General features: G+C 51.8%; 2 protein-coding genes across 3 annotated transcripts in view; both read right to left on the minus strand.

Moving 5' to 3' along the window:
- Positions 1-3,706, minus strand: part of LOC134416533 (interferon-induced very large GTPase 1-like) — a 50,942-nt gene extending 47,236 nt beyond the window's left edge. For both annotated transcript variants that reach the window (XM_063153256.1, XM_063153257.1), the window contains exons 1-2: positions 3,567-3,706; positions 1,034-1,221 (exon numbers count right to left, since the gene is read on the minus strand). The gene's annotated coding sequence lies outside the window, so the exon portion shown is untranslated. The remainder of the gene's footprint in view (positions 1-1,033; positions 1,222-3,566) is intronic.
- A 10,372-nt stretch (positions 3,707-14,078) lies between these two features.
- On the minus strand, positions 14,079-24,470 carry LOC134416532 (interferon-induced very large GTPase 1-like). Its single transcript, XM_063153255.1, has 2 exons — positions 24,336-24,470; positions 14,079-22,548 (listed from the first exon to the last, which is right to left on the minus strand). The coding sequence occupies exon 2, from the start codon at positions 22,544-22,546 to the stop codon at positions 15,218-15,220; it is 7,329 nt and encodes a 2,442-aa protein (XP_063009325.1). The 5' UTR covers positions 22,547-22,548; positions 24,336-24,470; the 3' UTR covers positions 14,079-15,217.
- Between the last annotated feature and the right edge of the window lie 3,167 nt (positions 24,471-27,637).

A 27,637-nucleotide genomic window follows, 5' to 3' on the forward strand; every position in this document is an offset into this window, starting at 1 on the left:
AGGATCAACCCTGAAGCTGAGTGTGTATCCCAGAGACAGCAATGACACACAGAGACACAAGCACAGAGATACACACAGACTCCCTCAGCCACACAACCTGCCCTGGACAAGGTGCTGCCTTCACCATCACCCACATCCTCCCAGCACAACTCCTCCATCCACAAGTGCAGACAGCCGGGGCCATTCTTGGCTCCCTGGAGCACTGGCACAGCCCCTCTGCCCATCCAACAGCCCTGCCTGCATCCTGCACCCTCTGCCCAGCCCACGGCTGCCCTGCTCGCTGCCTGGCCCAGCCTGCTGCTCCCAGGACCCACAGGCAGCGCTCACACACTCCCCCCATGGCACCCCACACTCCCCAGACACACTCCCCCCATGCCCCCCAGGGGCTCTGAGCTGTGCTCCTGCTCCAGCTGCCAGCGCAGCCCCTCCCTCGCCCCTCTCTGGCCTCTTCCCAGGAGCTGCTTCCTGGCACCCTCAGGGGCCCACCCCAGTGCAGGGGAAAATCCACCTTGTCCCTGCCCACAGCTGTGCCTGGGACATCCTGGTGACCCTTCAGGGCAGACTGGAGATGCTGGGACCCATCTCAGAGAGGTGCCCTCTGTGATCTGCTGCTCATTAGCACAGAGGATCTCATCAGCCAAGTGCCCTTTGGTGGCAGTCTTGGCTTCAGCCACCACAGAGCCACCAAGTTCAAAATGTCTGGTGACAGGAGGAAAAGTGCCTGCAAACCTTCAACTGGGCACCTGCCTTTAAACCTTTGGGGTTTTGACTCTTTCACGCAACTCTGAGCATTGTCCCAGTCTCAGTTCATTTGGATACTGGAGAGATTTGTTCCTTACAAAAATCCCATCTGAGCATTCAGCTTCTGTCCCACCAAGGCCTCTGCACTCTTACCAGCACAGGAATTGATCCCAGGGACTTGGACTGGGCTCCTCCACCCTTCCAGAGCCTTCAGGGGCAGCTTTCCCTCAGGAATCCCTGCAGATTTGGGCAATGTGTGCAAGGGCTGTGGGCTCTGATTCCCCTCACTCACCTCACAGCAGATGCTCCCGTTGCTCCCAGCCTTGGCTTCCCAGCATACACCGGCAGCCAAGGGCCCAGCTCAGGGGACACAGCACAGCAGCAGGGGCAGGCCTGGGGTACACGGTGGGTATGGAGAAGAAGATGAAAACCCCTTGAGAACTCAGGAGGAAGAGCAGCAGGAAGGAAAGGCCCCAAAACCTAAAGGAGAAGAGCAGACCGTCAGCACAAGGCAACCCATGAGCAGTGAGGATTCATTCCAGGGAGCACTGCAGGCCAACCCTTTTCGTTCACTGGGGGTTGTCCAGGCAGCAAAGACTCCTCAGGCCTCTTCTGGGCATGTGACCAAAGCAGGGTTTCACCTGGGAGCTACATCCACATTCCCCCACCAGAAGGAAGCTGGACCTGCTGAAGAGGTGGGACAGAGCAAAGGCCCTGAAGGTCACCAAGGCCAAGTGCAGGTGCTGCCCCTGGGTCGGGGCAATTCCAGGCACAGACCCAAGCTGGGAAGAGAATGGATTGAGAGCAGACCTGAGGAGAAGGGCTTGGAGGTGCTGATGGGTGAGAGGCTGTGTGGGAACATCTGTGCTGTGGGGGCAGCAGACAAGGTGAGGAGGGGGCAGAGCCAGGGGAACAGCACTGCCAGTGGGGCAGCAGGGCCCTGTCCCAGACCTGCCCACATCACGCAGCTGCTGCTGGGGGGAAGCTCAGGGCCCTGGAGAGGGGGAGAAGCAGCGCTGGGCTTGGATCCCAGCAGGCACTGAGCCCCCCCAGCAGCTGTGTGCTCCCACCAGCAGGATGGGGACAGGATGGGGACAGCAGAAACAGGAAAAGCTCCTGGCTCGAGATAAGGGCAGTTCAGCAGCAGAGGAAAGCTGGGTGTGCTGGCAGAGCACAGGAGGGATTTCAGACACCAACTGTTTTCTTTGGGCACATGTCCAGCTGCTCCCTGGGCAGCAGAGCCTCAGTGCAGGACGGCTGCTCAGGAAGGGAATTGCTGGCTCAGGGTCACTGCTGGAGCTTGTCCACTTGAGCCACTTGTCCCAGCCCTGTCCAATCCCACATTCTCTTCAAATGGAGCACTGAAAGGACTGGTTCAGTCTCAGGAGCCAGAGGCTGCCCTGGACTGTGGTGGTTTGCAGGCAGCCCTGACATGGGAAGAGATGAGACTCTTGACTCCCTGTTTCAGAAGGCTTATTTATTATTTTATGATATATATTATATTAAAACTATACTAAAAGAATAGAAGAAAGGATTTCATGAGAAGGCTTGCAGGGAAAGGAAGGAAAATGGAATGATAATAAAATCTTGTGACTGACCAGACAGTCTGAGCCAGCTGACTGTGATTGGCCATTAATTAGAAACAACCACATGAGACCAATCAAAGATGCAACTGTTGCATTCCACAGCAGCAGATAATTATTGTTTTTCTTTTCCTCTGAGTCTTCTCAGCTTCTCAAGAGAAAAAATCCTAGGGAAAGGATTATTCATAAAATGTGTCTGTGACACTGGACAACATCAACTCCAGCCCAGCCATACCCTGAACCTGCCCCCAGGCACCCTTGGCAGTCCCTGCACGGCTTCCTAGTGCTACAGGAATAGGGAAAAGCCCCATGTGACTGTGTCAGTGCTCGCAGAGAGGCACTGAGCACATTCAGGGCATAACTCGGGACCGAGTTCCTCCTTGGAAGCAAAGGCGAGAAGCAGCAAGGCTGGCAGCAGGACCTGCCATGGGAATGCCTGCACCCCGTTTCACAGGAAGAGCCCCCCGAGAGTGTTTTCCGCAGCCCTGGCCCAGGGAAAGAGGCTCTGGGAACACTGCTGCCTTTGTGGGGCTGTCCCAGGGACCAGAGCGCTCGGGGTGGTGATGCTTAGAGTGTAAGAGAGGACAATCCCACCCTCCCTGCATGGGCAGGCAAAGGAATGATCCCCCCGGCTCCTGCCTTCAGGGGAGCGCAGCCATCCGGCCCCGCCGCGGGGCTGGGGGTGCCCGGGCCGGGCAGGGTCGGCCCCGCCTGCGGGGAGCGTTTCCCGGCCGGGCACGGGCTGGCGGCAGGGAAGGGGCTCCGCTCGCCATCTGTGCCCGGCCAGCCCCGCTGCCGGCTCTCGGGACAGCCTCTGCGCCTCTGCAGCCTTCCCTGTGCCCCTCCATCCCCGCATCCCTCCTCCTTCCCCCGCTGCTCCGCTCCCACCGCTCTGAGCCCATCCCCATCCCAGCTCAGTCCCTGCAGCGCACACGGCTCCCCCGAGCTGCCCAAAGCGGTGCCAGCAAAGGCGGCTTCCTGCAGCCCACGCTCGGAGCGCACAGCGCCCACCCGCTGCCCTCAGCCCCCTCTGCTCCTGCCCTGCCATCTCCCCAGCCCTGGCAAAGCACAGGGAACAGGAGGCAGGAGAGCAACAAGATCCCGCTCCCGGCTGCTCCAGCTCCCAGCCCCGCAGCTCATCCCCATGCCCATCCCCATCCCCATTCTCATTCCCCATCCTAATCCCCATCCCCATCCCCATTCTCCTCCTCATCCTCATCCCCATCCACATCCCCATCCCACCTTCTCTCTCCGGACCCCACAGGTCCTGGGCTAGGAGAAGTCCAGCACAGCCCAAACAGCTCTGGCTCTTTTGTGGGGAGCTGTAACCCCTTTTATGGGGCCTGTGGGGGAGCAGCTACAGCTTTCCTGTAAATCATGTGTTTTCCTGCAGCAGTGTGAAAGTGAAACTGCTGCTGCGTGTTTTGGGTTGAAAATATTTCCTGTAAGAGATTGACTTGAGGATGTTGGAGGTCTTTTCGAACCTTAATGATTCTATGATTCCATGGAAAGCAGAAGGAGCTTGGCAGAGCCTGGGGCTCCTGGCTGGATACCACCCACCCTGCTCCCCTTAGCCTGAATCATGGCATCCCAGAACTGGACGTCCTGTTCCAAGGCGTGTCGACCCTTACAGGGAGGAATTCCTAATTCCCAATATCCCATCCTGGAACCCCTTCAGGCCCTGGAAGGGGCTCTAAGGTCTTCCTGCAGCCTTCTCCTCTCCAGGTGAACACCCCAAGCTCTGAGGAAAGGAACGATGTGGGGAGATGTTTGTGCCATCACATCAGATCTATTCTTTGAATAACTGAGGGACACCAGAGGCAAACTCCAAACCCATCAGCTCCTGAGCTTGTGCAGGAATTCTTCCCTGGGAGAGTTGTAAGGGACTAGGATGTTATTCCCAGAGAAGCAGTGGCTGCCACATTCCAGGAGAGGGATGCCTTCCAGTGTCCCAGTTTGCTCCAGGCACCGTCCAACTTGGCCTTCTTTGGACACCTCTCCAGCAGAGGAAGCAAAGCAGGAACAGGGCCTGGCTGCAGCTTTCTTGGCAGGGGACACCCCACACCTGACAGTAACAGAGCGTTGGGGTTTGGCAGAGGACATTCAACACCCAACCAGAGCAGGGGGCCTGGATTGCTTTTCCCTGGGCATGTGGACAAACAAATCCTGCTCCATGGCCTCAAAACAACCACTGCAGTTTGGATACTGAGACCTCCAGCCTGCCAGGACCAGCCGTCACCTGTCCCAGGCTGACAAGTCACAAGTGCTGGAGCAGACACAGCTGGCATTTGTCCGGCCTCAGGGGAAGCCTCAGCAGCTGCCAGGCAGGGCTGGGACACATCACCTACAGAGCATGGATTTGGTCCCTCTGTTCCCAGCTCAGCTGAGCCTGTCTCCAGAGGGATATTTCCTCCAGCCAAAGAATTCCCCGCTGTAGGAGTGTTACAGGCACAGAACCCCAGGATCGCTGAGGTTGGAAAAGACCTCCCAGACCCTCGAATCCATCCTGTGCCTGATACCCACCTTGTCTCCAGTCCAGAGCACCGAGTGCCATGTCCAGGCATTCCTGGGACACCACCTGAGATGAGACTCCACCATGTCCCTGGGCTGGTGTCCCTAGAACTGACAGAGCAGGAGCAGAGGAGCTTCATGCAGGATGATCCCCAGCCCTCTCCAGCCCTGGCTGGGTCACTCCTGCCATGGAGTCAGGAGTGCAGATGGTTTCAGTTTGCAGTGTGCACGTTCCTGCTGGCTGGGGTGAGGCAGGAGTGTGCTCCTGCTGTGCCAGGCTGGCAGGGGCAGAGAGGGAATGGTTCTCTGGCTGCTTCTGAAGGGACACTGAGGGGCTCCTGAGCCTGAGGAAGCCGTGCAGCACAAGGTGCAACCCTGGCAGAGAGAGGGTCATGGTTTAATGGTGCTGGATGAGATTTCCTGGGTGTGCTGGTGAATTCTCTAGTACCGACATCAGCTCTTTTTTCCGTATGACAAGCACTTGTGTAAAAATTTCTTAGAAAAACTACACTGCTACTGATACTTGTCAAATTTTAGACACTTGATTGCATCTTTCCTGCCATGACTAAAGAGTTCTTTGTTTTCTAGCTAAAAGCTCTTTGTTCTCTTCTTACAAGTTCTCATTGTTTCCTTTTCCCACAGCCCTCCATACCCCAGAGCTCCCAGGCTGGGAGAAGCCCATTCCAGCCCCTCTTTTTCCAGCCCTGGCTCTCAAATGGGTGTCTGGTTCCCACCTCTGTTCTAGAGCCAGTGGGGTAATTCCTGGAAATCCAGCTGTTTACTGCTGCAGAGAGTGAAAGTGAAACCATCCTTTTGGAGTCAGATAATTAATGTAGGCTAAAAATTCCACACCAATTCACAGTCAACATTCATCTGTTGCAGATCACTGACCCTTAACTCCTTTGCTGACTGCTGGTAATAATATTGTAAACTGTGAGAGTTGGATACGCATACATGTGAATAAAGCAGGAGAGGAACTTGGGAGAAGGGGCAGGAAAAGGGGGAATGTCTTTCCACTGCCACAGGGCAGGGATAGATGAGACATTTGAAAGGAATTCTTCCCTGGGAGAGATGCAAGGGGCTGGGATGCTATTCCCAGAGAAGCAGTGGCTGCCCCATTCCAAGACAGGGACACCTTCACTGTCCCAGCTTGCTCCAGGCACCGTCAGGTGTGGGGTGTCCCCTGCCAAGAAAGCTGCAGCCAGGCCCTGTTCCTGCTTTTCTTCCTCTGCTGGAGAGCTGTCCAAGAAAGGCCAGGTTGGACAGTGCCTGGAGCAAGCTGGGACAGTGGAAGGTGTCCCTGACATGGAATGGGGCAGACACTGCTTCTCTGGGAATAACATCCCAGCCCCTTACAAGTCTCCCAGTGAAGAATTCGTTCTCAATATTTCATCTCTCCCTGCCCCCTGGCAGTGGGAAGCCATTCCCCCTTGTCCTGTCCTTTCACGCCTTTCGCCAAGGACTCTCTCCTCCATTTTTTACATGTCTATGTATCCAACTATCACAGTTTACAATCTTATTGCCAGCAGTCAGCACAAGAGTTAAGGGTCAGAGTCTGCAAGTCACTGCTACAACATTGTTGACTGTGAGCTAACTTGTACCACAGCTGGTTTGAAATTTGAACCATAGCTCAGTCATCTGACTCCAAAAGGATGGTTTCACTTTCACTCTCTGCAGCAATAAAACACCTGATTTCCTGGAATTACCCCACTGCCTCTGGAACAGAGTTGGGAACCGCGCAACCACCCGAGAGCCAGGGCTGGAAAAAGAGGGGCTGGGATGGGCTTCTCCCAGCCTGGGAGCTCTTGGGTATAGAGGGCTAAGGGGAAAGGAAACTAAGAGAAGTTGTAAGAAGAGAACAAAGAGCTTTTAGCTAGAAAACAAAGAACTCCTTAGTCATGGCAGGAAAGATGTAATCAAGTTTCTAAAATGGAACAAGTAGCAGAAGCAGGGTAGTTTTTCAAAGAAATTTTAATACAAGCGCTATTTCAACATCTGCTTGTCTTAGCATGGAGGCCTTTGCTCGATGTCAATTTGAACACTTTCATCTCCCCATAGTTTCATACATTATAAAAAAAAAAAAGAAGAGTCTTTTCTCCATAGCTTACAAGTGAATTTCAGCTCCAAAACAAGGCATCTCCTCACCCCTTCCATCTGGGACTTAACTTCTTCTTCGCTGACCTCGATGTCTTCATGCTGTTCCTTTACATGCCTGCGTCTTGTTCTTTTCTCTCACTCGAGGGAGGATTGAAGCACTGAAAGGGTTAACATCACGCCTGGGCTCTTCAAATGGCCACCTGAGACAGTTCCCAAGTTTTTTCATCTTTAACATGTGTGTTTCACAGAGGCATGTCCAGCTTCTTGGTGGTTCAACAGACTGTCAGTTACACAAAAATCTTTGCGTCACTTCCCTGAATTTCCTCCCATTTCAAACCAGGACAGGGGCTAAACTGTGGCAGGATCCCCGGAGCAGTGGGCTGAAGCAGTGGAGTTGGGCAGACCCAGGGCAGAAAGCTAAATTGTAGCAATATCCCTGCAGGAGCCAAATGCTGTCGATAGCATACACGACCACTATCCTCAACCAGTGAGCCAAAAAAGCGGCCATAAACCAGCTCCCACATCCCAGACAGAGTCCCGGAGTCCACCCCAGTACAGCTCATGGTATTATGCCACCACTCCTGAAGAACCTACTCCTCCTTCCCCTGGCATGACTCCCAAACTCTTGTTCTCCTGGCCAAGCCACTACAGTGGTATGTGAGTGCTTGGCCATTTTTTTCTTTTTTAATTGCCCCCAGTTTGTCTCCTGGATAACCTCTCTCCCTCACAATGTCTTTCTTCCACATAACAAATGGGAGAAAATTCCCTGAAAAAACCCAAACCCACAACAGGAGAGGAAGAGTATTTCAAAATGTTGGTAAGTCCCCGATCCTGTGGATGAAGAGGAAGGAGGGCAGACACAGATTTAGAGGAATTTAGGCCAGTGGCAGGGAGAATATGCTCAGGAGGAGAGAGAAAAAATGAGGAAAGGGGGCAATTCAAGCTCCGCTCAGGCAGGTACAGATGGACTGGTCCTGGTAACGATGCCTTTTTCAGAATCAAGTTGAGGTCCTGGAAGGACTTAGTACGGACTTAAAGGGAAAATCTGGAGAAGGCAAGTAAGGCATTTGATAGTATGGAACCAGGGTCCCGACTGGAATGATATTCAGGTGGTTTTAGATACACAGCTCAATGTAGATGAGAAGACAATGGTGGTAGCAAAGTCAAAGGAAGAGGTAGAATGAGTTCATGCTCAAAATGTGCAACCAGGAAAAGCAGATCAATGTTTTCCACCTGGTGATCCAAGACTGGATCCCAACTGTCACGAAAATTAATCCACAAACACCAGAGGTTCATGTCCAAAAAGGAGACAGAGGAGTCCAGCTGCTTTATTTGAATAAAGAGAAAGGTCATAGGTGTTGTATTGCACTAAACAGTTTATTTAGTAGTTGTTTTGCACTGGGTGATGGGAAGTTTCTACTGAGTATGGTATGTCATGTAGATTATTCTCCCTTTCTCATCACATGGTCTCTCCCCCATGAACCCCTTTCTACACACCTGGTGGTCTGTCCCACGGATACCCCTCCCCTTGCCCCTCCCCAGTGTTATCCCATTGGCTGAGTCCTCTTTCCCAGCCCCCATCCCCTCAAAACCCCACTGCAGGTGTGGTTCGCTCTCTTTTCTACCTGGGTGGTTGCCGGAAGCGGAGCATCCCATCCCAAGCCAATAAACAGGACTCTTGTCCCCACGTGAAGAAGAGCGCTTCTCGTTTCTTACTTTCTGTCCATGCAAGGCCGTGTGGGCTTGGGTTCAAGCTAGCTGGAAAGAACCCATAGAAAGCCCAGAGAGCCATAGCTTACTGCATTTCCCATGGGGTCTCTCAAGTTGTTGGAGGTTGCAGCCTGTCACAGACATTTTTTCATAGGAATTCTTTCCTTTGGGATTTGTGCATCTTCTGGGAAGCAAGGGCCCCAGAAGAAGAATGTAAACAATTGTTATCGGCTGCTTTGAAATGCAATAGGATGCACCTGTGATTGGTTCATGTTCCATGTTTATAGTTGAGGGCTAACCACAGGAGCAAGCTGGGGATGGAGTCCCTGGACACAGAACTTTGTTATAGATTCTTTCTATTCTATTCTTAGCTTAGCAAGCCTCTGCAACTTCTCTCTTTATTCCTATTAGTATAGTAATAATGTATTATATAGCATATATCAATAAATACAGCCTTCTGGTCATCAAACAAGATTCTCGTCCTTCTCTCTCACCCCAGTGACCTCCTCAGATCACTGTAATAGTTGGTGACCTCTCGTGTCAGAGCAAAAATTAATTTGATAAGACCAGAGGAGCAAATTGCTGCACTGGGTAAAATCCTGTATGTGTAGCATTTGATGGTTGCTTTGAAGTGACCACAGAAGTGGATTCAAGCCAGGAGCTGAAGAACTGAAGATCCTGATTTGGACAGAGTTCACAGCCAAGGCTGACCACAAGTGAACCTTCTTCTGGAAAACCTTCAGGAAACATGGTAGACAAGAGCAGCATACCCGCGGAGCTGGCCAGAGCAAGCTGGACTCTTTCAAAAGGTACTGTTCGTTTTTCTATCCCTGAGGATTCAGCCCTTCGTAGTTTGTGGCTGTTCGTATGGCAGACACATGCCTTGCAGGAAGAGGTTCGTTTTTCTCCTTCAGAGGAGAACCTTATTGCCCTCTGGCAAGAATGGTGTAGAGAAGATGATTTTTTTCTGTCAGAAAAAGATCTCTATGAGTTCTTTTGATGGGAAAAGCTTTTTGGGTTCTTTACTGATGCCCTATATGCTTTGGATGTTTTTGTCTGGGAGTGCATGAATTCCATATTTTATTTTGTCGACAGTCAGGGACGTCTTTTGCCTCCTGTTTACCCAGCATTTATAAAGCTCTTCCCAGTTTTGAAAAGGAGAGCAGCTGTTTTTCCATGGATTTCTAACAGCTATGGGCAGACCCCGTTTCCACCATCCCCAGTGGGAGAAGACCCAGTGGGGGATGAGATTCTGCTTCCCAGCCCGCCCTGCTTCTCGGCTGGGGGGGGACGAAACTTCGCCGCGGGAAGAAGTTTTTTTTACTCTTTCTCCAGAGCCTGCACAGATGGAGCCTTCTCTTCTTCCCCCTTCTCCTCTGCAGGGGGGATGGGAGTGGACGGTGCTCCCCCAGCCGGCTTCTTGGACCCTGCCCCGCTCAGAGATGGGGGTGGTACCGGTCCCAAAGGCCCCCCCGGCCCTGCCAGCGCCGCCTCTCTGCGTGATCCCATCTCCGCCTCTCCAAGCGGTCCCTCCCACGGCTTCACAGGCCTCCCCGCTCCTGCCAGTGCCTGCATCTGAGAGTGCAGGAGCCGCACTTCCTGTGCCTGAGTTTGTAGGCGATGACAGCGCGTATCCAGCTTCCGGCTCAGCGGAGGAGTTCTCTGCTGCCCCTTCGGCCCCCCCACCGCTTCCATCGGCCTCCTCACCGCCTCAAGCCGAGATGGTCCCTGTTCAGGATGGTGTTGAAGATGGCACCGAACCTGCGGGAACCTTGGAGCAGCCCACGGCTGCTCCTACATCTAGCGTGATTCCCTCCCCGGTTCTGGCTTGCCCCCCGCTGCCTTCACAGGCTGCCCCAGCAGTTCTGCCACTGTCAGAGACTCTGTCCTCCGTGTCGGTGTCAGAGACTGCCCTGGAACCAGCGGCTTGTTCGAGCTCGGACCATACTGGTCCAGTTGCCTCTGTAGCAGCGGTCTCGGAGGCTGGTCTCTCCTTCCGTGGAGCGGGGGCTGCTCGCCAGCTGACTGTTGGGGCAGTCCGGCTGCCTGCTTTCAAGATCAGCATTCTCGGCGGGTTGGGGGGTGTTTCTTCGGGGATTGTCCCATGGAGGCTGCCATCTCTGCCGCCTCTCTTGCGCCCTAGTGGCGGGGGGTGGGTGCATCCCGAGAGCTCTGCCTCTGATCCCCAGCCTGGAGGGGGTGGGGATGAAGCCATGTGGTGGCTGAGAGACAAACCCGATGCATTATTTGCATTGCAGGGGAAGAGGGCACAGATGAGGAGACCATAGCTGGTTTGCTGTGGGAAACAAACATCTCCAGACCCCAGATGGGATTTCTGGGGAAGGCTTCTATTTTCCTGCTGCTGGCATGCCTCAGTGGTTTTGGGAAAAGGAAGCGTGTCACCACCCGTGCTACCATTGTACTGGCAGCAGGGTGCAGGCCTGTGGGAATGCAGAGCCTGCCTCATGGGTTTGGCCTGGGCCGTTGGGCTCAGGAAGTTCCTGGGCCAGGCCCACTGCTTGGCCTCTTGATGTTTCTGGGAGTTGTGGTTTCTCCTACTGATCCTGGCCCCTCTTTGTGGGCCAGTTTTGCGGTTCCTGGTCCATCATGGGCCAGGGCCCCCAGGGCCTTACCTTCTCTGGCACTGCTCTGCTCAGCTGCTGCTCTTTTCCTTTTCAATCAAAAAAAAAAAAAAATTAAATAAAAAAGATTGAAAATAGCGGGCAGCAGCTCTGAAGCACTGAAGCAGCAGCTCTGAAGCACTGAAGGACTGAAGGGCCAGAAAAGGACATTCTAAAAGTTGTTGACATTGTTTGAAATTGTTGTAAGACTGTCAATGGTTTGTGATAACTATTGATGGGACTTTTGCAGAAGTCTGTTTTCAGGACCAAAAAGGATTCTCAGATATCCCAAGAGAAACAACTTCAGCTCATGGACTGTTCCTGAAACTCAGCGGCTTGGACTTGAACTTTCTTTGCATTGTTTTTTGCATTTTCTTAGATTGTAGGATTGTTTTAGTGATTTGTTAGTATTGTATATGTTACAGGTGAAGAAATTTCCTGTTCATTTCACATCAGCATTTTTCTTTTCATTTATACAATTTAGAAAGGTGAGATGTCGCAGAGATTTTTTCACAGAAATCCTTTCTTTGGGATTTGTGCATCTTCTGGGAAGCAAAGGCCCCAGAGTAAGAATGTAAACAATTGTTATCGGCTGCTGTGAAATGTAGCAAGTGCTCCTGTGATTGGATCATGTTCCGTGTTTACAATTGAGGGCCAATCACAGAACCAAGCTCGGGGACAGACTCCCTGGATACAGAACTTTGTTATTCATTCTTTAATATTCTATTCTTAGCTTAGCAGCCTCTGCAACTTCTCTCCTTATTCTTTTTAGTATAGTAATAATGCATTATATATCATATATCAATAAATCTAGCCTTCTGATCATGAACTAAGATTCTCGTCCTTCTCTCTCACCATGAAGACCTCATCAGGTCGCTGTAATAGGATCCCAAAAGCACACCAGTTAACTGAAAACAATTTTCATATATACTTTTTCATTATATTGCTCAAATGCATCTCCATGAAGATTATACATATTCAAACATTCCTTTGAGTTTACATGTTCCAGGAATTCTTTTGCTTGGTTCAGCACTTGACAGGTCTTCTTAAAGTATGTGCCAGTATCTGCAGATGAAATTTTTTTATTTTATTTCCTCACCAGACACCCTGTTCCATGGTTTGACAGTTCTTGATAGCCTGGTTCTTTTCAGTGTTATCTTATCATATGGATAAGATACTCCACAAGTACATGAAATCAATGTTATCTGTTTCACACTGTTATCTGAGTTATACTCACCACTGTCAGTTAGTTACACCAAAAAAATAAAAACCAGTAGCTACTTCAGTGTCACCGATATCTTTTCATAAAAATCCTTTCTTTGGGATTTTTCCCCCTTCTGAGAAGCTGTGGCCTCAGCAACAAAGTGTAAACAACAGTTATATGTTGGTGTGGAATGCAACAGGTGGATCCGTGATTGGTCTCTGCTGGATGTTTGGATTTACTGGCCAATCACAGCAGAGCTGGGTCTCACTATCTGCTGGGACACAGACCTTTGTTCTTGATTCCTTTCCTATTCTTAGCTTAGCTAGCCTTCTGAGAACTTTTCCCTCTATTCTTTTTAGTATAGTCATAATGTAATATATATAATAAAATAATAAATCAAGCCTTCTGAACATTAGGTCAACATTCTCGCCTCTCTCTTCATCCTGCAACCCTTGTGACCACTGTGACACTTCTACAACACTTAATGTGATAATAAACATCAAATAGTCTCTATTTTAGTAGTTTGCAGGAGCCTAAACTATATTTATCACACAAAAATATATAATCTACACTGGGATTGTGGTAAAAAGGCTGACAAATTAGACTGTACAAAAAGAGGTTAAAAAGTGATTACAAACTGTACTATACCAAAATAATTTGGAAAAGCCAATATGACAGTGAAGGGCAATGACTACATCGTTATTTCTTACAGACCATAGCAGCAACACAGCAAGGCCAGGTGTCCCCAGTCCCTGGCACTCACCTGTGCAGCACACACTCACATGGCCCAGCTCTGGCTCCTGTCACTGGCTCTGGGTCTGCTTGGCCAGGGCTGGGCTTGGCAAGGTTTGGGCCCATTCCCCGTTGGTCCTGCAGGTTCCCAGCTGAGCAGCTCCAGAGCACAGAACCTCACTGGGATCAACCTTCTCAGCCCTCCCTGTGTGTGACAGGCCAGGCTTGGTTCCCAGCCCTGCCTCCCTTGGCACCTGCCACCGACATTGGTTTCCCTGGACGTTGTGGTTTGTGGCTTCCTACCCTCTCACTGTCCCTGCAGACAGTGAAGCTGCTCCTGGAGCAGACCCTGAATGGAGCAGAGCCTGGGCTCTCCAACCCCCTTCCCCAGTGCCACCCCCTGTCCCCTGCCTGTCTGCAGCACACAGAGCTGGAGTCACCCCCAGCTGTGGCTCCCCTGAACACAAAGGAGACACAGAGCAGTCCAAATCAACACGTTTATTAGCACAGTGTGAAAACCAGCAATCACTTGTTTTACAATTTTCAAAGTTTAATGCTAATAAAATTGCTATGAAAATTGTATTACAAATTAGAGCAATAAGCATTTGGACACCCAGGTTAGGACAATAGAAGACAATAAAAAGCAAAGAGTTACAGATGTCTGGGTGCGTTTTACTCCTTCTGCCAAGCAAAAGCCCACCTTGCTACCAAAGGATTAATCCTTAAAAGCAATAGCTTATTGCATATTCCTATATCTCATACATGATGCAAAAATTATTTTCAAACAAAGGGTCTTTTCTGGTTATTGTCAACTCTCCTCTTCATCTTGTAAATCAATCGTCTTGGTTGCTCAAATCTGGTTCTTTCCAATAAGGAGGCAATAATTCTTCTCTTGGAGCTTTTGGTGTCGTGTTACTGTTATCTCTACATAAAGAATTTCTTGATGCTTTAACCATTCCTTGAGATAGTCAGAAAAGCATCTTCCATCACATCGTTTCTATTTTATATTATGTTATAGCCTAAAATTTATACTTACCACACTACTTAAAAGAGATTAATACAACATAACTTTCCAACATAACACATATAGTGTTCATTTTAATATTTGTGAAGAGCCAATGACATAATATGCATTTTTCACACAGAGCCTGCAGGGGATGAGGCTTGAAGCAGCCCTTCAGCAGCTCTCCAGGAAGGCCTTGGCCCTCCCATTGCCAGCAGGGTTGCAGCACAGCAAAAGCCCCCACAGCTCCCTGGGGCAGAGCCAGCTGGTGCCACCTTCTCCAGAGCACGGCTCTGGTGCCACCAGCCTGCCTGGGCAGCACCAGCACGGCCCCGAGGGCTGCTGCTGAAGGTGCTGGCAGACAGGATTCTCCACATGGGGCATTCCAAAGGCTTTTGTTCAGCAGAGGGGCCAAGGGCAGGAGCAGCTCCTGCTGGGGCTGAGGGTTGGAGGGAAGGGCAGCAGCCCCAGGCACCTGACCAGGAGCGGCTCCCCTGGACAGAGACACAGCACCCCTGAGACACGGAGTGAAAGCACTGCCTGAGCCTGGGGCGGTCGTGTCACTGCTCTCCTGAGCCCGCAGGCACAAGAGCTCCTGCTGGGAGAACGGCCTCAGTTGATGCAGGAGGCTGCAATGAGGGAGGGAAGGATGGCACCCAAAAGCCAAGCAGCCCAGCTTGCAGCCAGTGTGGAGCTGGCCTCAGGTCCCACAGGCCTTTCTCCAAGCAGGACAGCTCCTTGCTGCAGGAAAGCTGCCTTTGCGGTTTCAGATTTTAGGTGCTTTAAGAAGGTCAGGCAGGAAGGCAAGAGCAATTTGGCTTTCTCATGAAGTGAGGTATTGCTGAGCAACAGCCACAATAACTTGCCTTATTTCACCAAATTTGGGAAATTTAGATGCCATTAGGTGAACATGGTTTGAGAGTGTCATCATTGTAACTGCATTTTGTTGAGAGCCTGGTACAAAGTTCTCCTAAACTACAAAGCTGTTGTGGTTCTTCCTCCCCACAGACGTGGCCTAACGCTTCTCCAGCTCAGACAGTGCTTCCTGCTTGGTAACTCTCAGCCACCCCTCAGGGATTTCTCCTTTGCCCTGAAATTTCCCATTGTACAAAGCTTCCAGCTGTGTCCTGAAATGAGACACAAACCATTTCCAGTACGCCTGCATGGATGAATCAGGAAGAATGTTCCAAGTGGAAACAGGAGGTCCAGCATTACGGTATGTTTTGTAAGGGATCCATGGGCCACCACCAAATCTGAATCTGCAGTCACTTGCAACAAGGCTGGAACAAATATCAATGATCAGTTCATGAGTATTATACTCAATGCCAGGGGAAACTTTCCACCATGTAGATCCCTTCAAAGCTTCTGGGCGATGGAAGACCACCTGATGGTCTCCATCATGATTCTGCATGGTGTTTGTGCAGACAGCCCCACAAAAGGGACACTGTGCCCAGCACCCCGAAAAATGCTCTGCCAGGATGGTGTGAGGCTGCCTTGGAAACAAGCTCAGGTCAGCCCCAGCCAATTCTTTCCTGAGCCTTTCCCTCAGGTCATCCAGAGCTTTTGTCATGGCACTGCTCAGGAACTCAATGTCTGTGACCTCCTGGTGCTCAATGCCCTTCAGGTCACTTCTGGGCAAGTTGATCACCTCTGTTAGTTCCCTGCAAAATTCATCCAACCAGAGACAGACTTTGTCTTCTCTGTCTTTTCTGTCCTTGACAGTTTGGGTTGATAAAGAAACAGCTGAAAGGATGTTTTTATAGAGAATATCAAGGGAGGAATCTAAAAACATCCTCAGCCTCCTACTCCCATTTAAACAGTGACTCCTCACTCGTGTCTCAATGTAACTCTGACAAAACTGTTTGGGAAACCAAAGGTATTCCTGGAAATACTCAAAATTTTCCTGTTCTGCCAGGTATCTCAGGATGCAAACTTCCAGATTGGCTCTGTTACCCTGGAAATCTGGGAATTTGCCCTGCATGTCCTCAGCTATGGCTTTAGCTGTCCTCTTACAGACTGCCTGGTAAAGAGGTGAATCAATCCTGTGACAAAGGAAACCAGCAAAAGTTGTGACAGAAGTGGCTCCTTGGCAGGAAATCTGGAAACATTGGAAGAAATCTTCTCTCTTGCTGTTCAGGTACACAACTGGGTCATTTGCCTTTCGGAATGCTTCGTGCATGGCTTTAAACCTTTCTGCTGCCATTGTGCACAGATACAGAGACAAGTCTATGCTGTAATCTCTGTTAAAACTACATTTCCTATTGCTGGGGACAGAGTTCACACCTTTCTGTACTTCACTGAGTATTTCATGAATAAAATTTCTACTGTAATCGCGTTTCTCCTCTTCCTTCTTAGCAATGTTTCCCTTCACACATGCTATGATGTTGTCTGTGATGCACTGAAAGTTGATCACATCAGCATTGGAAATGCTCCTGGGATCTGAGATAAAGCCTAAATACTTTTTCTTCATGATGTGTTTCTCAGGATCAAAAGAAAATCTTCTGCCTCTGGGAAATGACCTGATCCGTGCATGGAAACCCGGCTCCTTAAAGTGCTCTACAAGGACATCTTCAATTTCTGCATCAATATCCACCCGTTCCAGAGGACGAGCAGCACGGGAGACTTCGGCAATCCATTGGTTCCAGACAAGAGTGAAGTTGTCCTTCAGTTCTCTCTCACTGATACTCTTCCCTTTTAGAGTCACAGCCAGTTCCCGACTCCTTCTCAGAAGCTCATCTTCATACTCCAACTTCCTTGCATCCAGTTTCTTCTGCTCCTTCTGGAGCTCAATAAGATTCTCACATTTCTTTTTTGTTTCATGAAGAAGAGTCTCTTTCAGTTCTTTCAGCTTCAGCTCCGTGCTTGATTTCCACTGGACCAGTGTCTCACGGTCTTTGTCCTCCCTGAAATACTTTTCCACTTCTTTCTCAATGGCATCACTTGTCTCTTGCACCAGCCCTTCAAGGTGCTGTCTGGTGACATTCTGCAAGTCCCCATTCCGAATTTTGTTGTCGAGTCTCATCTGTACATCTAAGATGTGACTCCTCAGCCGCCAGGTCCACTGACTAAAGGCAGTTTCCAGTCTCCTGTACACAGCAATCTCCAGGGAATTCTTGAAGCTGAACACAAAGTTTTCATTCAGCAAAGCATTCCAGAGGTCACCAATTCGATCTTTCAGGCTCGAGAACCTCAAAATGCTGCGCTGTGACTGCTTCTTGGCAGCCTGGAGGATTTTGCTCTTGAGTTGCTGGACATTCTGGCTGTACTTGGGGTTGGGTGGTGCCATTGGGGGGTTTCCTTCCCACAGGTGAGCAAAGTAGTGAATGTGGGTGTTCACATCAAAGCCAATGACATCACTGAAGGAGGAGACATCACAGAATTCCTGCTGAGCAGCTACCACAGTCATTTCATCCAGCTTTTCTTGCAAACGCCTTTGTCCTTCCATGTTCTGCTCCTTGGCAGTTGCTTCTCCCACGTTTTGGTGGACAAAGAGGCAGCTTGGGGAAAGATTGACTTTCTTCATCCTCAGGAAAGCCTGGACAGCAATCTGGAGAACATCCTGCATTTCTGATGGATTTTCTCCAAAGATATTGATCACAGTCAAGTTGCCAACACCAATGACAAAGGTGGCCAGCTCATTGTCATGGTTCAGAGAGTGTTTATTGGACATCTCGATGGCACGAAGTCCCTCTGTGTCAACCACCAGCACAAAATCAAAGCCCAAGTCTTGCTGCAGCTCCTCGCCCACTGGGATGAGCTGCATGAAGGCTCCGCGGGTGCATCTCCCTGCACTGACGTTGAACTGCAGACCAAACATGGCATTCAGCAGGGTGGACTTGCCTGTGCTCTGGATGCCGAGCACGGAGAGCACAAACACTCGTTTGTCCCCCAGCCTCTCAATTAAGCTGTCAAAGATTGCTCCCACCCAGCGCAAGGGCAGGTAAGAAGCATCCCCATCCATTAGCTCCACGGAGTGCCCTGAAACTATCAGATCTGCTGCAATTTTCACCAGTTTGACAAAATTGTCTTTCTCGCAGTTCAGTAATTCCAGAGCTTCATAAATCTGCCCTGCCTCCCTCAGAAGGTGCTCCAGGCCGATGGATGAATCGTTGATTTCATCAGAGAGGGCATCCAAGCGACTCAGCAACTCATTATTGCCACTGGTTTTTTTCTTGCTTTTCTTTCTTGATAGGATTTCAGACCATAACTTGTGATAGTCCCTCCTCAGTTCTTCAAGGCGACCACAAGACAGCTCGTCCATAAAGACCTTCATCCACTGCAGGAAGTATTTCTTGGTATCTGCTGGCTGGGCCTGGAGAAAGCCAAGGAATGATTTCATTAGTGTGTTGAGAGGGAAAGCTTGGTCAAGTTGCTTTCTTCTTATTGCTTTCTTCTCATATTCAATTTGGCTCCGATGATGCTCAATGCTCTTGTTCCTCTTCTCCTGCAAGCGAGTGAGTTCTTTGTCCTTTTGGCACCACTGGTACCACAGTTTTCCTTGAAGTGGCAGCAGCTGGGATTTGATCTCAGACAGCTTCTCTTTCTTGAGAAGCTCCACCAGCTCCTTTGCCTTTGCTTTGGCTGTCACACATGCAGCTCGATCTGCATCCACTACGAATCCGTGCTGGCGAGCTTTGTCCACGCAGGCCTCCAGGCTAAAACATGGATTAGAACCTTCCAGGAGATCCCCAATTGTCTTGGTCAGTTGGTCCATCATTTCCGCTTCATTTCTGTTCTTGATCCCTATTGTTATGTTTTTGTTTGCTTGTCCAGCTGCAACGTTCTCTTTTTCTGTGAGAAGACAAATGAAAGGCCTTTGTGACTGCCACAGGTCCTGCAGAAGCTTTTTCCCCCTGTTGTCCATGTGCTCCCAATCAGACACAAGAGCCACGTTGACGGCAGATATCTCCTGCAGGAACTGCAGCTGTGCTCCATGATCCCTGGCATCTCCATGCAGGTTACAGAAAGCCACACAGCACTCAAAGGTGTCATTGGGGCTTCCACCAGGGCAGTACCAGGCGATCTCCACCAGCCCTTCCACCAGCAAACGCTCTCTGGTGCTGCCTCTGCAGTGGCGGTGGAAGAAAGTGTCGTGTTTGTGTTTGCTGAGCAGAGCATTGAGGATCTGGGACTTGGAATAGCAGGCCGAGCTGCCAATGCGGATGAAGGACACGATGGGTGTGTGTGCCTGAAAGATGAGTTTGTTGCTGAAACTCTTTGTTTGGGCCTGCTTTCCTGACTTGTCCACCTCTTTCCAGCTCCTTTGGATTTGGCTGAAAGTGTAGAATGGGAACTCGATGCGTGAAGTGCTCGGGTTGGGCACCAGCAGAGGCAGCGCCAGTTGGCAGAATGCCAGCTTGGTTGCAAGGGACTGTCTCAGGAAGTCATCAGCACAATGGAAAATGGCCATCTGCAGGTCCATAGGGTGCACATGGCTGTCCCTGCTTGCACATATAGGAGCTGCTTCCATCAGCTTATCAAGAAAGTTTTCAAAGGAATCTGATTGTTGGAGTTCTTGCTCTCTGCTTTGTGGCATGGGTACAAGGCCGGGATTTCTCCTTTCCCAGCAAGTCAGGTACCTCACCTGGTAATCCACGGTTAACAGCTTTTGCAAGAAGTATAATGGCAGTTCTGTGTCCTGGCTGGGCTGGCTGTCCTGCAGAGATGTCTTGCAGATGGTGCGGAAATCTCCCATCCCCATTTTCCTTGGATAGTGACTTTCCAGTCCAAGGCGCTTGAGCAGCTGGAGGAAATCCTGGTTTGAAATGGTTTCATTTTCTCTGGATTTGCTGCTGTCTGACTTGGACTGGGACTGACTGGAGAACTCAGGAGTTGGAAGAGTGTCATCCAGGTCTCTGAGTATGTTCTGCATCCTCTGTTCATCCCATTTGTCATCCAAGCAACCACTGATCAAAGAGTCCAAGTCATGTTCCAGCCTCTCCCAGTCTTCATCTCCACTGTGCTTTTGGAGGAGATTCTTTATCCGTGTGGACCACAAGCCTTTCATGTGATCTTCCATGAAAACCAAATGCTCCCTCTTTTGCTCAGGGGACAGCTTTTGACTTTCGGGTGTCACAGTCAGACCTGTCAGCAGGAGGAAGGCCTCAGCTCTGTTGGGATCTTGCTCCTTCAGGTTCACGTACTCCGCATGTGCCGCTTCCATTTCCTTGGCCATGTAGTGAATTTCTGGGTGTCCAAGGAGGTGCTGGAAAGTGCTGCTTTCCACCTGGTATCCTGTGCTCGTCACAATCAAGAGCACCAGCAGTTCCATGTCCTTCTGAGCCTGTTCCTGGAGAGACTGGAGTAAGGAATAAATTGCCAGGCTGCTGGTCAGGGTGGCTTCTATCTTTGCTTCATGAACATCAGAAGCAGAGCTTCCTGGTGCGTAGGTGACAGCATGGATGTGCTCCTGCATTTGCTGCAGTGTTTTGATGAGCTCTTGAAGCTCAGAGACTTTGGGAGATCTGGGAAGTGGGTGCTCAGTCTGGAAGACCCATTGCATAATGAAGGAAGCCTCAGGGAAGTCCTTGACAGAGTAGATATGAGGATTCAGGAGGCTCCTCAACATTGCCTTGATAGTGGTGGTGTTTTCTGGAGGTAACTCCTGGCATCTCCGCATGGTGTTGACCAGGAAGTCCTGCAGGGCTTTGTCTGACAGGCACACGTTGATCCACACACTGGGGTTTTTGGTTTTTGCATTCAGATCATCTTTAAGATCCATCAGCATGAGCAGCTTCTTTTCATCCAGTTTGGTCACCTCCCAGGCCTTCACAGTTGCCATGAAATCTCTGGCCTCTTGCACTGCACTTCCCAGTTCCTCTCCAAAAACAGTGCCAACGCTCTGATTCGTCAGTGATTTGTACCCAGCCCTGAGGGCCCTGCTCATCTGATCTACGGATTTAAAATCCTTGCAGTGATTGCGCAGGATGACATCCCACACTGGGATCAGCTCAAAGCCACGGTCGATAACACACCACGTTGTGTTATCAGACACAAGCCCCGTTTTCCACTGAGGAAGGGAAGATGTGTCTGCTGGGCCCCCTGTGTTGAGCACGTAGAGCTGAATTGCTGTATGAGAACTCTCTCTGTCTCTCCCCAGGACAGAAGCCTTTGAGCTGGATTTGGAAATATCCAGGGTCCCTTCTACACTGGCCCCGAAGCCAGCCCAGCTGGCCCCAACAAAGCTGTTCAGTGCTTCAGACGTTTGTCGCTTCACCTCTTCCTGCTGCTCAGCTCGGAATCCTTCTGTAGATGCCTTCCACCAGAATATCCCCCCAAAGTGGAGGGGACCCTGGTTTATGTGAGACCCAAACCTCCTGAAGAAGCTCTCACACATCTTCACCAAGGTGGAGTTGTCTTCTTCCTGACTGAAGCTCAAAAGCTGCTCCATATCTTGCAGCTCCTGCAGAGCCGCATCCGAGAGGCGAAGCTGATGCCTTTGGAAGTAGCAGGAGGCCAGAGGGATGTACTGGTACTTGGTGGTGCAAAAGTAGCTCTGCTCAGAGTGGGACTGGTGGGTGTGCTGTGACTGCAAGGAGCTGCTGTGATCTACACTCCCTCCCAGATTAATCCCCCAGAATGAGGATTTGGCAGAAATGCTCATGCTGAACCCCAGCTGCTCCATGGACTTGGTGAAAGTGGATTCTGCTGCAGAGGAGGAGAACTCCTTCCTCTCAAGCAGCGATCCTTGCTCTGGACCAGCAAGTTGGAATCCCTCAGGAACCCTGAGGAGCTGCTCTCGCTTTGCCAGCACGTCTTCAGGTCTGCTGGTTCTGTAGATGCCCTGCAGGGCCAGTCCCCCTGATGCCCGCCTCAGCACCTCCGTGTCAGGGATGTTCTCCCTCCTGCCTGCTGACTGCTCCTGCTGCTCCAGCTGCTTCTGGATGCTCTCCAGCATATCCACCAAGGGTTTCTTTGGTGCTGGCCAGAACTCTTTGGGAATCTCCATGGCTCGCCACAGAGTCTCTGATTTCTCCCTCAGAGCATCCTGGCTGTGGCTGTGGCTGTTGAGCATTTCTGTCAGATCCTTCAGAGCTTGGTTGGCCACTTCTTGTCTTTGCTTTGCTTTCTCTGAGTTATGCTTTTGCATCTCCTCACACATTTTGTCATCTCTTATGTTCAGGAGTTTCTGGAGTGCCTTTTTCTCCCAGGGGTGCTGTACCTCACACTCCAGCCTGAGGTAATCTTTATATTCCAGATGTTGCAGGGCTTCTCGGCACTTGATTCCCAGGATCTGTGTCACTTTGGGCAGCCAGTATCCATCATCCAGTCCTTCCTTCTCAAATGCCTCTGCCAGGAGCTGGGCCTTTGAATCCTCCTCCTGTGTGTCCTCCTGCAAAGCCATGGCTGTGGAGGAAGAACAGAGACTTTCCCTAAGGTTTTGTCTTAGGCCCCAGGCTCCTGGCAGAGGCTCTGCAGCAGCTGCCGCCCTGAGGATTGCTCCCACACGGCTGCTGTAGCCAGGCCCAGGATGGCACAAGAGCCAGGGTCTCCTTCGTAGCACCCTGGATGTGCCCGTCGCTTTCCTGTTTGTCGTGGGTTGACAGCCTTTATCCCAATATTGTGTGTTGTGTCTGGCAGCTGTGCCTTTTCTCTCTTCCCCCCCCACCCCCGGCCATCTTGCCGCGGCAGGGCGGGGAAGAGAGGAGGGAGTATGACCGGGCACTTGCCTTTTGGCTTTTGGCTGCTTGGCTTGGCTAGCCGCTGCTTGCTTGCTTGCTAGGGTTTTTATTGCTGCTTTCTGCTTTTTGCGCTGTTTTTTTCCTTTTCTTTCGTTCCTTCTTTCTTACCCTCCCCTGAAGATACTGGACCAGCTCCGGACCTGACCTGGACGTGCAGGACCCCCGGAGTCTGCGAGAGAAGCTCAGCGCCCTCCACAATACAGCCTGGTTTCTTTTCTTTTCTTGTGTTGGGGAGTGTTCTTTTGTTACTTGTAAATAAATAGGTTTTGTTTTCCACTTTGCCCCTCTGAGAAATTCCTTCCCAAACCCAGTATTGGGGGAGGGGTGGTTGGAGGTTTGTTTTCTTTTGGGGGGCTCCCTTTTGGAGATTTCCCCTAATTTGTCCTAAACCAGGACACTGTTTGCAGGATCAACCCTGAAGCTGAGTCTGTATCCCAGAGACAGCAATGACACACAGAGACACAAGCACAGAGATACACACAGACTCCCTCAGCCACACAACCTGCCCTGGACAAGGTGCTGCCTTCACCATCACCCACATCCTCCCAGCACAACTCCTCCATCCACAAGTGCAGACAGCCGGGGCCATTCCTGGATCCCTGGAGCACTGGCACAGCCCCTCTGCCCATCCAACAGCCCTGCCTGCATCCTGCACCCTCTGCCCTGCTCGCTGCCTGGCCCAGCCTGCTGCTCCCAGCACCCGGAGGCAGCGCTCACACACTCCCCCCATGGCACCCCACACTCCCCAGACATGCTCCCCCCATGCCCCCCACGGGCTCTGAGCTGTGCTCCTGCTCCAGCTGCCAGCACAGCCCCTCCCTCGCCCCTCTCTGGCCTCTTCCCAGGAGCTGCTTCCTGGCACCCTCAGGGGCCCACCCCAGTGCAGGGGGAAATCCACCTTGTCCCTGCCCACAGCTGTGCCTGGGACATCCTGGTGACCCTTCAGGAGAGACTGGAGATGCTGGGACCGATCTCAGAGAGGTGCCCTCTATGATCTGCTGCTCATTAGCACAGAGAGTCTCATCAGGCAGGTGCCCTTTGGTGGCCATCTTGGCTTCAGCCACCACAGAGCCACCAAGTTCAAAATGTCTGGTGACAGGAGGAAAAGTGCCTGCAAACCTTCAACTGGGCACCTGCCTTTAAACTTTTGGGGTTTTGACTTATTCACACAACTCCAAGAATTGTCCCAGTCTCAGTTCATTTGGATACTGGAGAGATTTATTCCTTGCAAAAAATCTGTCTGAGTATTCAGCTTGTCCCACCAAGGCCACAACATTGACATCAGCACAGGAACTGATCTAAGGGGATTAGACTCAGGTCCAATACATCCAAAGGCTCCTGCACCCTCCAGCTCCTTCCAGAGCCCTCAGAGGCAGTTTTCCCTGTGCAGGGAATCCCTGCAGATGTGGGCAACGTGAGCAAGGGCTATAGGCTCTGATTCCCCTCACCCACCTCACAGCAGATGCTCCCGTTGCTCCCAGCCTTGGCTTCCCAGCAGACACCGGCAGCCGAGGGCCCAGCTCAGGGGACACAAGCACAGCAGCAGGGGCAGGCCTGGGGTACACGGTGGGTATGGAGAAGAAGATGAAAACCTCTTGAGAACTCAGGAGGAAGAGCAGCAGGAAGGAAAGGCCCCAAAACCTAAAGGAGAAGAGCAGACAGTCAGCACAAGGCAACCCATGAGCAGTGAGGATTCATTCCAGGGAGCACTGCAGGCCAACCCTTTTCGTTCACTGGGGATTGTCCGGGCAGCAAAGACTCCTCAGGGCTCTTCTGAGGAGGTGACCAAAGCAGGGTTTCACCTGGGACCTACATCCATGTTCCCCCACCAGAAGGAAGCTGGACCTGCTGAAGAGGTGGGACAGAGCAAAGGCCCTGAAGGTCACCAAGGCCAAGTGCAGGTGCTGCCCCTGGGTCGGGGCAATTCCAGGCACAGACACAAGCTGGGAAGAGAATGGATTGAGAGCAGCCCTGAGGAGAAGGGCTTGGAGGTGCTGATGGGTGAGAGGCTGTGCAGGGAACATCTGTGCTGTGGGGGCAGCAGACAAGGTGAGGAGGGGGCAGAGCCAGGGGAACAGCACTGCCAGTGGGGCAGCAGGGCCCTGTCCCACCACTGCCCACATCACAGAGCTGCTGCTGAGGGGAAGCTCAGGGCCCCGGAGAGGGGGAGAAGCAGCGCTGGGCTTGGATCCCAGCAGGCACTGAGCCCCCCCAGCAGCTCCTGTGCTCCCACCAGCAGGATGGAGAGAAGATGGGGACAGCAGAAACAGGAAAAGCTGCTGTCTTGAGATAAAGGCAGTTCAGCAACCGAGGAAAGCTGGGTGTGCTGGCAGAGCACAGGAGGGATTTCAGACACCAATTGATTTCTGTGGGCACATATCCAGCTGCTCCCTGGGCAGCAGAGCCTCAGTGCAGGGCGGCTGCTCAGAATGGGAACTCCTGGGTCAGGGTCACTGCTGGAGCTTGTCCACTTGAGCCACTTCTCCCAGCCCTGTCCTCTCCCACATTCTCTCCAAATGGAGCACTGCCAGCGCTGGTTCAGTCTCAGGAGCCAGAGGCTGCCCTGGACTGTGGTGGTTTGCAGGCAGCCCTGACATGGGAAGAGATGAGACTCTTGACTCCCTGTTTCAGAAGGCTTATTTATTATTTTATGATATATATTATATTAAAACTATACTAAAAGAATAGAAGAAAGGATTTCATGAGAAGGCTTGCAGGGAAAGGAAGGAAAATGGAATGATAATAAAATCTTGTGACTGACCAGACAGTCTGAGCCAGCTGACTGTGATTGGCCATTAATTAGAAACAACCACATGAGACCAATCAAAGATGCAACTGTTGCATTCCACAGCAGCAGATAATTATTGTTTTTCTTTTCCTCTGAGTCTTCTCAGCTTCTCAAGAGAAAAAATCCTAGGGAAAGGATTTTTCATAAAATGTGTCTGTGACACTGGACAACATTAACTCCAGCCCAGCCATACCCTGAACCTGCCCCCAGGCACCCTTGGCAGTCCCTGCACGGCTTCCTAGTGCTACAGGAATAGGGAAAAGCCCCATGTGACTGTGTCAGTGCCCGCAGAGAGACACTGAGCACATTCAGGGCATAACTCGGGACCGAGTTCCTCCTTGGAAGCAAAGGCGAGAAGCAGCAAGGCTGGCAGCAGGACCTGCCATGGGAATGCCTGCACCCCGTTTCACAGGAACAGCCCCCGAGAGTGTTTTCCGCAGTCCTGCCCCAGGGAAAGGGGCTCTGGGAACACTGCTGCCTTTGTGGGGCTGTCCCCGGGACCAGAGCGCTCGGGGTGGTGATGCTTAGAGTGTAAGAGAGGAGAATCCCACCCTCCCTGCGCGGGCAGGCAAAGGAATGATCCCCCCTGCTCCTGCCTTCAGGGGAGCGCAGCCATCCGGCCCCGCCGCGGGGCTGGGGGTGCCCGGGCCGGGCAGGGTCGGCCCCGCCTGCGGGGAGCGTTTCCCAGCCGGGCACGGGCTGGCGGCAGGGAAGGGGCTCCGCTCGCCATCTGTGCCCGGCCAGCCCCGCTGCCGGCTCTCGGGACAGCCTGTGCGCTTCTGCAGCCCTCCCTGTGCCCCTGCATCCCCGCATCCCTCCTCCTTCCCCCGCTGCTCCGCTCCCACCGCTCTGAGCCCGGGGCCCTCCCAGTTCAGCCCCCGCAGCGCACACGGCTCCCCCGAGCTGCCCAAAGCGGTGCCAGCAAAGGCGGCTTCCTGCAGCCCACGCTCGGAGCGCACAGCGCCCGCCCGCTGCCCTCAGCCCCCTCTGCTCCTGCCCTGCCATCTCCCCAGCCCTGGCAAAGCACAGGGAACAGGAGGCAGGAGAGCAACAAGATCCCGCTCCCGGCTGCTCCCGGCTCCCAGCCCCGTAGCTCATCCCCATCCCCATTCCCCATTCCCCATCCCCATCCTATTCCCCATTCCCCATCCTCAGCCCCATCCCCATCCTCATCCCCATCCCCATTCCCCATCCCATTCCCCATCCCCATCCTCAGCCCCATCCCCATCCTCATCCCCTTCCCCATTCCCATTCCCATTCCGCATCCCCATCCCATTCCCCATCCCCATCCTCAGCCCCATCCCCATCCACATCCCCATTCGCCATCCCCCATCCCCATATCCCCATATCCCCATCCCCATATCCCCATCCCCATACTCATTCTCCATCCCCATTCCCCATACTCATCCTCATCCCCATCCCATCCCCATTCCCCATCCCCATTCTCCTTCCCATCCCTCTTTCCCATCCCCATATCCCCATCCCCATATCCCCATCCCCATATCCCCATCCCCACACCCATTCTCCATCCCCATCCTTATCCCCATTCCCCATCCCCATCTCCATCCCCATCATCATCCTCATCCCCATCCCCATCCTCATCCCCATCCCCATTCCTCATCCCCATCCCCATCCCCATTCCCCATCCCCATTCCCCATCCCCATCCTCATCCCCATCCCCATCCCCATCTCCTACCTTCTCCTTCCCTTCTCCCTGCTCAGTGAATTCCAGCACAGCCCACCCAGCTCTGGCTCCTTTGGAGGGAGCTCTTCCCCTTTTTATAGGAGCAGTGATTTAGCAATTACTGCTTTCCTGGAAATCTTGTGATTTTCTGCAGCAGTGTGAAAGTGAAACTGCTGCTGCCTGATTGGGAGTGAAAGTTTTTTGGTGAGATGTGAACTTGAGGGTGTTGGAAGTCTTTTCCAACTTTTTTCTTTTAGAGAAGGAAAAAAAGAAGAAAAGGAT

This window comes from Melospiza melodia, chromosome 3 (assembly GCF_035770615.1).
Source record: "Melospiza melodia melodia isolate bMelMel2 chromosome 3, bMelMel2.pri, whole genome shotgun sequence".
In the NCBI taxonomy this organism is placed as follows: Eukaryota; Metazoa; Chordata; class Aves; order Passeriformes; family Passerellidae; genus Melospiza; species Melospiza melodia.